Here is a 12,539-nt window from a genome sequence, read left to right on the forward strand (position 1 = left end):
CCAGATTTAGATCAAATCTAGTCAAAGAGAGATCGATTTTTGTTTTCAGAAAAAATATATGATATTTGATTCTGTCAAAATCAATTTATTCAATTAATATAATACATTATATACCCACCAACAGTTTTGTTTAATTTTAAAGGCATGCAATGTGTATGCCTTCTATTTCAGTATTTACATTAGTTACCTTGCATGTGACTCTACAGAATTTGGTATAAAATAGTTCTCCATACAGTTTATACAGAAATTGACACATCTCACCCTGATCATATGGTTATGTTCTGTTCTAACTAACTAATGCACAGCCAATATGGGTATGTGAGAAAGCTTGCCAGTAGCTTCTCGTGGGTCGGTGGTTCTCTCCCGGGTTTTCCCGGGTTCTTCCTCCACCATTAATACTGGCCGCCATGTATAGCCTATCATGTGCTGAAAAATGGCGTTAAACTCTACAACAACAACAACTAATGCAATTGCAATTATTGACCAATGGTCATCACTGTGCCATTGCTCTAATGGCTTCGCTCGGTATTTACACTAGGTACACAGAAAGCAAGTTGAGATAATACTAATTAGCTTTACTGGAGGCAGTCAGAAATTGGATTGACTAATTTAATAAATCTTTCTGACAAAAATGGCAGATTTTCAAGGTCTGTGATGATAATTACATCATTTGTACATTGATAAGGTATGGTGGATGGTGAAGATGGAGAATGAAATTGCAAATTACAGCACCAATCAATTGTTACATTCAAATTTATAGGTGGTAACTGAGGGTGGCAAGAGACCAGGGACATGAAATTGGGGGAATATGGTAGAAAGTTTGATAAAATGCCATGCCTTTTTCTAGGTGTTATATATTTGAAAGACAAATAGAAAGTAAGATAAAAATGCCATACAATTTTTGCAAGAATATGATGATGGTAATCTGTTGAAAAGGTTAACATGACATAATGTTTAAAAACCATTTTTGAATCTTTATGATTTGTGATTAACTACTGGATGTTTGGTTTAGCTATCCTATTAGTAGCCTAATCCTTTATGTGCAAGTCATGTTTGGACATGTCACCTAACACAGATTGTCGCAGTTGTTTTTGTCATGTATGCATTTTTTTGTGATATGCTTTCACTATAATGTGTGCTTTCGGCATGACATATGCTCACATGCTATGAAATAAAACCTGTCTATTACACCAATGTGTTCAGAGTCCTGTGGCATACTTTCCAGTAGCTGCCTACTAGCATTTTGGTCCAAAAATACATTGTTTTGGTTTCATTAGGACTCATTCAAGGGTCCAGATGATTGTAAGTCGAATATAACTTGGAATGACTATCAACAATATTCCGTGAGTCAAACTGATATGGTTTATTTGATTTTTAAGATAGAAAAAAAACAATTAATTTAACTTAAGACTTATTCTTCCTACTAGTGCATTTAGTTTCTAATTGTCTCTTATTTCTTGGTTTGGGATATTCAGTTTTAGAATACCACAGATCTATGGTATGTTTTATTGACTTATGTAATGGTTTATAATATGACTAGTGCTATGGGATCGAGTCTAGGATTTGGCCAATGTGGGTATGTGAGAAAGCTTGCCAGTAGCTTTTCGTGGGTCGGTGGTTCTTATTGTGTGCCTATTGTGTGCTGAAAAATAGCGTTAAGCCCCACAACAACAACAACCTATAGTTTGAAATATGGTGTTAAACCCCACAACAACAACAACCTATAGTTTTAATAATCAGTGTAACCAGCTGCAGTGAAAGTAATTATTTCCCTTAAGTTCTCCTTGGTAGATTTTCAATTTCCCGGCTTTGAGATAGGGGTTTATGTAAGAGATCTTACTGTTTTAGAAATTTAAATCATTTAATTTTATGGTCATCATTCCTCTTTATGAGATTTAATTTGTTTTAGATTGTGATCATCTGGTTGTCCAACTGGCAAGTGACTAAAGTTTAGTTGGTTCATTCAGAATACTTGATAATTCAGCTCGTGAAATGTCGTCCACTTGAGGAAGCATGTTAGATACTGCTGGGTCAGTGTGTTCAGTGTTTCCATGCATGAAATTTACCTGGTATGGCAGTTGCTTGCAGATTACCAGTGGCACAACAGGTCAAGGTCTAGCATACATGCAGCTTTTTTTCACGGGTCCAGATGATTGTAAGTCAAATATAACTTGGAATGACTATCAACAATATTCCGTGAGTCAAAATGATATGGTTTATTTGATTTTTAAGATAGAAAAAAAACAATTAATTTAACTTAAGACTTATTCTTCACTACTAGTGCATTTAGTTTCTAATTGTCTCTTATTTCTTGGTTTGGGATATTCAGTTTTAGAATACCACAGATCTGTGGTATGTTTTATTGAGTTATGTAATGGTTTATAATATGACTACTGCTATTTTTTGCAGTGAAAATGGCATAATTCCCAGTATCCCCAACCACCTGTTAGGCCAGGTGGAAAGCATTTTGAACCGGATGAAGACCAAGTGGCCTCAGCTTGAACTGGATGGCGTCAAAAATGTCTGGATTGTTAAACCTGGTGCAAAGTCAAGAGGCAGGGGTAAGCTTGCTCAAGAGTATATAGGTGTGGATTTCTCAATACACAATAGATGAGGACCTGCAGTTCTGATGGGTGGAAAGACATAGCTAATCTGGTTGAAACAAAACAAGTCAACTTGAATGAGATATATTAACAAATCATAAGAAAACAAATATATAGCATGCAAATAATGGTTATTTCCTTAGACAGAATAGTGTGAAAGTGTGATTCATTTTTTAAGACTAAATATTGGTCGGTGTGATTCAGGGAAGGATGAGTCAATGGTCAAGTGAGTGAAGCCAAGCAAAAGAAAATTTGTATAGCACAGCAATAAGTGGAACAGTTTATTATTTGCATATGCTGCAAATGCCATATGAAATTCTAGAGTCCATGACATGGATCAGAATAGTGACACAACCCACCGTCAGAGCAATGCGCAATGCAAAGCATGGACATTGCATGTTTAATGCTCCGTTTCAGCAGTGCAGATGCAGAAAGATAATTTTCTATGCTGAGAAAAATTTAACAAGATCTTTCGGGAAGTTTGAACAATGGTACCATCCAGCCTTTGCAGGATGCAAAGTTGAACTCTGACAATTGCACCACCTTCGAACTCCCAATGAACTACTCAGAGCAGCAAAAACTGCATCAGGTTAAGACTGTTTTCCGCTGTCCATTGATTTTAAAGTCAGAAACTTGGTGTAGCTTTAGGTTTTTATTTTCTGTGTGTTTGCAATTATGAGTGCACATTTGTTTGAGTGTATGCTGATATTTGACAGTTCTAAGTCTACCAATTATTTGTTATATTTGAAAGTTATTACATGCTTCAAAGAAAACATATTCTATCTTCTTAGGCATTTACGAGTAGATAACCTAATCTCAATTGTACAGCGTCACTTTTTTTGTTGTTGCATGCACTGACCCTCTTTGGGACACCAAAACATTCTTTTCAGAGTATTATAAACCCCAAAAGCTGTCTGGAATGTTGGCACTTGTGACAGTAAGACCGCTTGCTAAATGTATGTATATAAGTACTGACAGAAAGGTCATGTCATTTTCACAAAACTTCAAAAATTTATTCCCAAAATATAATTGGATTTACAATTGATTCCCACAAAATATTTGAATTTACAATTGTTTCCCACAAAATAATTGAATTTGCAATTGATTCCCACAAAATAATTTGATTTACAATTGATTCCTACAAAATAATTGAATCTACAATTGATTCCCACAAAATAATTGAATTTACAATTGATTCCCACAAAATAATTCGATTTACAATTGATTCCCACAAAATAATTTGATTTACAATTGATTCCCTCAAAATAATTGAATTTACAATTGATTGTCACAAAATAATTGGATTTACAATTGATTCCCACAAAATAATTGAATTTACAATTGATTCCCACAAAATAATTAAATTTACAATTGATTCCCACAAAATAATTGAATTTACAATTGATTCCCACAACATAATTGGATTTACAATTGATTCCCACAAAATAATTGAATTTACAATTGGTTGCCACAAAATAATTGGATTTTTCAATTGATTCCCACAAAATAATTGAATTTACAATTGATTCCCACAAAATAATTCGATTTACAATTGATTCCCACAAAATAATTTGATTTACAATTGATTCCCTCAAAATAATTGAATTTACAATTGATTGTCACAAAATAATTGGATTTACAATTGATTCCCACAAAATAATTAAATTTACAATTGATTCCCACAAAATAATTTGATTTACAATTGATTCCCACAACATAATTGGATTTACAATTGATTCCCACAAAATATTTGAATTTACAATTGTTTCCCACAAAATAATTGAATTTGCAATTGATTCCCACAAAATAATTTGATTTACAATTGATTCCTACAAAATAATTGAATCTACAATTGATTCCCACAAAATAATTGAATTTACAATTGATTCCCACAAAATAATTCGATTTACAATTGATTCCCACAAAATAATTTGATTTACAATTGATTCCCTCAAAATAATTGAATTTACAATTGATTGTCACAAAATAATTGGATTTACAATTGATTCCCACAAAATAATTGAATTTACAATTGATTCCCACAAAATAATTAAATTTACAATTGATTCCCACAAAATAATTGAATTTACAATTGATTCCCACAACATAATTGGATTTACAGTTGATTCCCACAAAATAATTGAATTTACAATTGGTTGCCACAAAATAATTGGATTTACTATTGATTGCCACAAAATAATTGGATTTACAATTGATTCCCACAAAATAATTTGATTTACAATTGATTCCCACAAAAGAATTCGATTTACAATTGATTCCCACAAAAGAATTCGATTTACAGTGTTATTTAGATCAGCATTTACAGTATAGGACGGATTGTGTTTGACAATCTGAATAGCAGCATATTAAATAGACTTGGGAGAATTAAGAGTGTAGATAATTCATTGCCTCTCAAGCAGCTCTTGTACAGTAAAATAACATTTTGTAAAAGCAAGGTAAGGACAGAATTAATGGAAAATGTTCCTTCTATATTTCATTATAATTAACCATTCTTGTGATAAGCTCAACTGTAGCCCACATGGACAATCAGAATATATGTTACTCATTGATTTTACATAGTTTGGGGGGATTTAGTTTTTTTAGATGAGCACAAATATTTAAGGAAATAAAAGTCAGCTTGAATATTTCCAAATTTCATCAACTTTTTACAGTTGTACTCTTAGGTCAGTTTGTTCAATACACCTGGTAATTGTTATCATTTCTAGGTATGGTACTTTGGTTTAGATTATAGTTAGTGGTAAATGATCTAATACCAGCCTTTTGTTGCAATAGTTATGTTTTTGGGGAATTTTTTAAGCAATAAACACAATATAATGTCAGCTATACAATCTTTTCACAATTTGTAAAAGCTGTGCATGATAGGACTATGCCATGTTTCTTATAATCTACACCAAAAATAGTGATGACAGAGCACATCTGTGTTGGACTTGCAGAGGTGTTCTGATACGAGTTTCTTGCTTAGTTATATTCTGTTTCTTGCAGGAATTGTATGCTATCACAGATTGGAGGACATGCTGAAACTTGTCAACAGTCAAGTGGTCAGAAAAGACAATAAATATGTTGTCCAAAAATACATTGGTAGGTCTACCTGTGAATTCTTATAATTATCTCTTTGCCTTAAGGAACCTTACCACAGAGAATTCATTCCTCTACTAGTTTTGTCAATCCCACATTAGTGGGAAGTGAGACGTAGTAGTCACCTTTGCCCTAAACAGCATCTGCATCATCATTTATAGCAGTTTATTATGTTTTGGGGTTAAAGTTCCTCATTTGCATACACTTCCTAAACCTCTTGATAGATTTTCATTGTAATTGGCATGAATCATTATGAAGCTAAGAGAATTCATTCAGTAACACGTTCACACACCCCTTTGATCTTAATATTATGATCACATTCATAGAAAATTTGCAGTAAGGTTTTGGTTAATGTTTTTTTCATTTGCTTGTTTTTTCTGATCCATGATTATTTCTCATGTACTTCTTATGACGCTAAGTCAGTTCCTTCTAAAATTTGTTTCTCTGTCTGCTTGATTCTGAATTTTCTATACCAGTCATATAAAACTTGTCTTAAAACCGTATTGGTTAAAGTTATTTCATTGGATTATATTACCTAATCTCCTTGATGGATTTTCCAGCATGAATCAGAATGAAATTGTTTAAAAATTCTGCAGCATAGATCTTTGCCCCTTTGACCAAAGAGTTAAAGTCACAATCCCCCATTCACTATGGTGTCAAAGTCACAATCCCATATTCACTATGGAGTCAAGGTCACATTGCCACACATTCACTATGGAGTCAAGGTTACAATCCCCCATTCACTATGGAGTCAAGGTCACATTGCCAATATGACCACAGAGTCACGCTCACATATTTTACATCAGTTCTTTGGTCATGGGCTCAACATGCAGGCTGTAGCTATCTTGTTTAATGCAGTGTCATCTGATTTTTATTTGGTTTACTGATTCAGTGCCCCCCCCCCTTACTATGCATGAGGCAATACTTTTACTCTGTCCATCCACTTTCTCTCCCATATCTCCCAGAGTTTGTTGCTGTCAGTAACTTGAGAAAGACATGATGGATTAAGATACAGTTTTATACAAAATGTTGATACAGTATATTTACCGTATTAGCTGTGCTTATTTCATAACCAGTTGCAAGAAGCTGAAAACCTGATTTGCCATCATAATGTACCAGCAAATCTGTGTATGTTGCTTTAAGTTTGGAGTGTGTTAGATTCAGGCAAATGCAATAGTTTTTGTTTGATTTATATTGTTCTGCCAATATTTGACTGAATTATGTTCTTATTAGGAATCTAACACTGCACTTGGAATTCAAAAGTTATAGCAAGTAAAAAGGTAGTACATATATAAACCATTAGTATTTTGTGACTTGATGCTGTGCATAGTTGTATACTTTTAGTACAATTGTGTTAACCAACCAGATTATTTGTACATATTTAGCACAAATAGGTTCAAAATGAAATTACTACTGAATTAGGACTTGCATTGGATGAAATGAGCAAAAGACTCAAGAGAGTAACCATATTTTAGGTCATTTTGCATGTATTTTCTATATTATGTTTGCATGTACTTATAATTATAGGTATTGAGATACCTCCAGGATGAACAAGAGCACAATTCATGCAAAACTTATACAAATTTGTACACTTGGGAAACAGTGATGCATTAGAACTCTCACAAATTAGTTCAATGTTGTGCACATAAAAAGGCATTCTTAAGATAAACTGAATAAATAAGTATACAAAAGAAATAATTCAAAAATATGGATAGATATTTTATCAAAATACCACTGTCCATTGAAAAGTAGGCAGATGTAGGTTAGTACAAAAGAATGCTTACAAAGCCTACTAATTTCTTATAAAGAAAAACGTGGGTACTGCTATAATGGTTCTGCAGTTGATGGCCTTTCCTCTCATTTGCACATGTACAAACTTTGTTCCATTTCCAGAAGATGAGATTATAGTACAGTATGGCTGGGCAGAAAATTACTGATAATTTTTAACATCATGTCAGTGATGGCATAGATGTGCAAAGTGAATGGCAAAATGAATAAAATAAATGATTAAGTGGAGTTTTAATTCTTGTGTAATACATTCAAAATTTGTCAGAAAAATAACCTTTTCTTGTAAAAAGTCAGCTGTTTGAATCACCAGATCGCATACATTATGGAGTAGAGATATTCATGAAATAATACATGTGAACTCTGGACAATACTACAGAACAGCCATAAAGAAGTTTCCCAACTTATTGAAGCTGGCTAAGGCAGCTATGCATATGCCCCTTCAGACAGCAAAGATCACGGTCATAGACTAAATTTTACTTATCTTCTTGAAGTAAATGTTTAAGAACTGTATAAAGAGGTAATTATTATCAGATTCGTCACATTTAAGCAGAGAAATGGGGTTGTTAAAGGGCCTGTCAAGATTACATGACTTTGTTTATTTATGGGTTACTAGGAATGTATTGACATGACAAAAATGTTCAGATTTTTTTAAGTTTTAAAAAATCGCAAAGTTTTAACAAGAAAAGATGTTCTCTTAACAAAAAATGAAAATACAATAAATAACATAACTTCTTTGGATTTATTGTGCATAAAATGCCATTGAATATCAAATATTACAGATAGTACAGTACACTGTCCAATAATGATGGTAATGATGCATATCACAGTTTATGGTTTGATCCCTTGACCCAGTGTACACTAAACAGTTAGTGGTGGCTTCCTGTACAAAGTCAGTATTTTCTCCAGGTTCGTGGCTTTACAATACCATAAGTGACACATAATTTCACCATTTGGAATATAAAGTGTTAGAATTTTTAAATTAACCTCAAAGGAAATTAAGTTGAAAAGTGTAGTAAAATTTGTATTTTCTCCTTGCAGAGAGACCACTCCTGATATACAATTGTAAGTTTGATATCCGCCAGTGGTTCCTGGTGACAGACTGGAACCCACTGACAATCTGGTTCTATATGGACAGTTACCTGAGATTCTGCTCGCAAGAGTTCACGCTGGATAATTTTGATGAGTCTATTCATCTGAGTAATAATGCAATCCAGAAGCATTACAAGAATGGTCCTAGATCCAGCCAATTGCCAGACGAAAATATGTGGTCTCATGAAGAGTTCAAGGACTACCTCAAGTAAGCTTGCGGTATTTATATTCCCCCATTGCCTGCAGCTAGGGCATCTTGATTTGATCCTATCAAGCTGTCCAGCTGAAATTATCCATCCATCTGTTTGTATATCCATTCTCCCATCCATTCTGCAAAGCATAATTGGCTTGACTGAAAAACAAATGTACAATTGTAAACAAGTGAAATATGTTAGGCATGTTTATCACTAGACGATCTGACTCTATTTTCTTGCCATTAAACCATTTATTCATTTTGTTAAAAGTTTGTGAAAAGTTTGGACTGAAAAACCATATTTGGAGAAAACCTGTTAACAAGATTATCTAGGACTGACCTTGGTAACAGATATAGCATATGCTTGGTTACATGCATATGTGGATGACTTGATTCGATTTTTGTGCTGTTTGGAGAATTTATGGAAACTTCACACACATAACACTAATTTCATCTTTTTGTTTGCTGGTATCTTCTCATGGGTCGGTGGTTCTTTCCCGGGTTTTCCTGGGTTCTTCATCCACCATTAATATTGGCCGCCATGTATAGCCTATCTTGTGCTGAAAAATGGCGTTAAACCCTATAACAACAACAACAAATCTTTTTGTTGCTTAAGTTCTTATATATTTGCCTTGTAGACCACTCACACATGGACATGCACACAATTGTGAACAGCCTGATCGAGGTCTGCCATCACATGGATTGACAAATCATCGTCACTATTGTTCCCAAGAACTCACAAGCTGAATCAATAGAATTGATCATTACCTTGCAGAATATTGCATGTTGGCAGCAAACTGCTCTCCATGTGGTGTCATAAACAACATCACTGGCTTGCTTTGATCCTCAGGGCCGCCTCATTTTGAAATGACATTTATGTTAATTTAGCAATACAATTTCGATGAAAAGATTGATAAATTAATATAATAGTACTAGATCTGTCAGATTATGCTTTGAATTGTCTTATATTATCTGTACAACCTCCATGCAGGCTCACTGGCTGTAGAATAGGGCTGATGCATCCTCTTTAATGTCATAAGAGGCAACTAATGTTGGCAGGTGATGCAGTAGATCAGTGGTTAGTGTGCAAGATACTACCTAAAGATTAACCTGGGTCAGCTAGCATGGTGTGTCTGAGGGCAAGACACTCTAATTTCCTTGGCACTAAGTAAATTTTGTGTGTTGCTGTTCCATAAAGTACCAAATCAAGACAAAACTTTGGCAAATTCTTTTGAAAGCAAAGTTAAATAGAGGAAAAGTCTTTCTTCAAGTCTCCAGCAAATTCAGCAGTGGTGACAGTGACATTACCTGAGGTATAAGGGGAAGTAATCCAAAGTGAGGAATATGGGAATAGTGTAAGAGTTATTATTCTCTATATTTAAGTGTTCCCCATCAAACTGATTGGTTCACTCACTTCCAAATAATTAGTTGCGTTGGACATTAAAACATCTTTTGGCACTGATGGTTTAATTTTTATTAGTTTCTCGTTAATAAAGGATGACATATTCTTCTCTTCATGATTAAGATCTTTTCTCAGCAGGTAGGTAATATTGTTAAAGCAGATAGCCTGTTTTATATTGTCAGTGTCATCAATCTAATAAATACGCAATCATGGTTCTCCCAATTTATGACAATAATTTGTTAAGAGTTTAAATAAAAAGCAGCACATTCCTCCACTTTCTGAAAAGATATTACTGTTTGCATCTTATCGTAGCATCTGAGAAGTACATTTGTATCCAGAAACATAAATGTCTAAATAAAATTCTTGTAAAACAATGTTGAAAATACAGTGCATGATAAATCATTTTGATTTTATTTGGTGTCTGAAAATGTAGTGTCCAAAAGCAAAACAGTATGGTACATGCATTTGTACTTTGGAGTAGGGAGGGGAGGTGTATGTTTGTTTTTGTTACAATTTGTTATCATTTGTCTTTAGCTTTGTTATGTATAGTTGTACTTTTTTTGTGTATATTAGATTAGTCATAGATAAATTTTTGCTTTGGTCATAAATATATTGTTACTTTGGTCTTAGATATATTGTTACTTTGGTCTTAGATATATTGTTACTTTGGTCTTAGATATATTGTTTCCAGTGACTTCATCTTTTGTAATGTGAAATATTTTTTTAAGCTTATTTATTTTAATTTCATACAGTTGCACACAATCAGTAATTTTTATTTTAACAAGCAACCATGCAACCTAGAGCTGTTTTTGCAGTCTTGTTGACATGTCTCTGCCATGCTGTTCCAGAAACAAGAAACTTGGTCACATATGGGATGACCACATCTACCCTACAATGAAAAAGTCGATTGTCTGTGCGCTGTTGACCACCCAGGATATTGTCGAGTTTAGAAAGGTAATTAGTTACCCACCTGCCCTAGTCTTTTTCCTCCACATCACTTGTATCCACTGTTAGAGCTGATTAAGTTTTGTCACTAGCACTTTATTAATAAAAGCTGGTTCTAATAATAGTTAATTATTACAAAACAACCATGCAGAACTGCAAACCATTCTTCCATTCATAAATGGAAACCCAAGTCATCATGAGTATTTTTGAATAATGAACAATAGAGGTGCATGGTATTACCATTAAACCAGTTTACCATGGTATTTTTTGCCAGTGGTATGTACCACTGTACTTTTTCCCTGTACCAGTAAATCAGTAGTTTCTGTCAGTAATTAATGTATAGAAACTCCTGAGGAATAATCTTGTGGTTTTAATGATATTAACAGGGTTTTGCCATTATTCATGACAACAGGTTTTGTTTTTACAAATTCTTGTTTTTACAAAATGCCTGCATCTGTCACAAATTAATATTGAATATTACAAATATGTATATGATCTTTTAATCACATGTTTGACAAATGTATTGTATGCTAACACGGTGGCTAAATAGAATGTTTTGAATATATTTGGGCCAAATCCGACTTTCAGAAATTTTACAATGAAAAAAACCCCTCAAAACAGAAGTACATGCTCTGCTGTAGTACGAATCTTTCCAAGCTGATTGGCTACCACTGAATACTATTGTTACATGCTCTGCTGTAGTATGAATCTTTCCAAGCTGATTGGCTACCACAGAATACTTTTGTTACATGCTCTGCTGTATTATGAATCTTTCCAAGCTGAATGGCTACCACTGAATAGTATTGTTACATGCTCTGCTGTATTATGAATCTTTCCAAGCTGATTGGCTACCACTGAATACTATTGTTACATGCTCTGCTGTAGTATGATTCTTTCCAAGCTGATTGGCTATCACTGAATACTGTTGTTACATGCTCTGCTGTAGTATGAATGTTTCCAAGCTGATTGGCTACCACTGAATACTATTGTTACATGCTTTGCTGTAGTATGAATCTTTCCAAGCTGATTGGCTACCATGGAATACTAATGTTACATGCTCTGCTGTAGTATGAATCTTTCCAAGCTGATTGGGTACCACTGAATACTATTGTTACATGCTCTGCTATAGTATGAATGTTTCCAAGCTGATTGGCTATCACTGAATACTATTGTTACATGCTTTGCTGTAGTATGAATGTTTCCAAGCTGATTGGCTATCACTGAATACTATTGTTACATGCTCTGCTGTAGTATGATTCTTTCCAAGCTGATTGGCTATCACTGAATACTATTGTTACATGCTTTGCTGTGTACTAATGTTTCCAAGCTGATTGGCTATCACTGAATACTATTGTTACATGCTCTGCTGTAGTACTGATGTTTCCAAGCTGATTGGCCACCAATGAATACTATTGTTACATGC

At 33.9% G+C, this 12,539-nt stretch overlaps 1 protein-coding gene across 5 annotated transcripts in view; it reads left to right on the plus strand.

Moving 5' to 3' along the window:
• Positions 1–12,539, plus strand: part of LOC149802218 (tubulin tyrosine ligase 3-like) — a 157,821-nt gene that overhangs the window by 103,996 nt on the left and 41,286 nt on the right. For all 5 annotated transcript variants that reach the window (XM_089956639.1, XM_089956635.1, XM_089956636.1 and 2 more), the window contains 4 exons: positions 2,410–2,561; positions 5,607–5,702; positions 8,526–8,784; positions 11,020–11,125. In XM_089956639.1, coding sequence (XP_089812765.1) covers positions 2,410–2,561; positions 5,607–5,702; positions 8,526–8,784; positions 11,020–11,125 — 613 coding nt within the window. The remainder of the gene's footprint in view (positions 1–2,409; positions 2,562–5,606; positions 5,703–8,525; positions 8,785–11,019; positions 11,126–12,539) is intronic.

This window comes from Sinohyriopsis cumingii, chromosome 4, assembly GCF_028554795.1.
Source record: "Sinohyriopsis cumingii isolate HCF-2022 chromosome 4, ASM2855479v2, whole genome shotgun sequence".
Classification (NCBI taxonomy): domain Eukaryota; kingdom Metazoa; phylum Mollusca; class Bivalvia; order Unionida; family Unionidae; genus Sinohyriopsis; species Sinohyriopsis cumingii.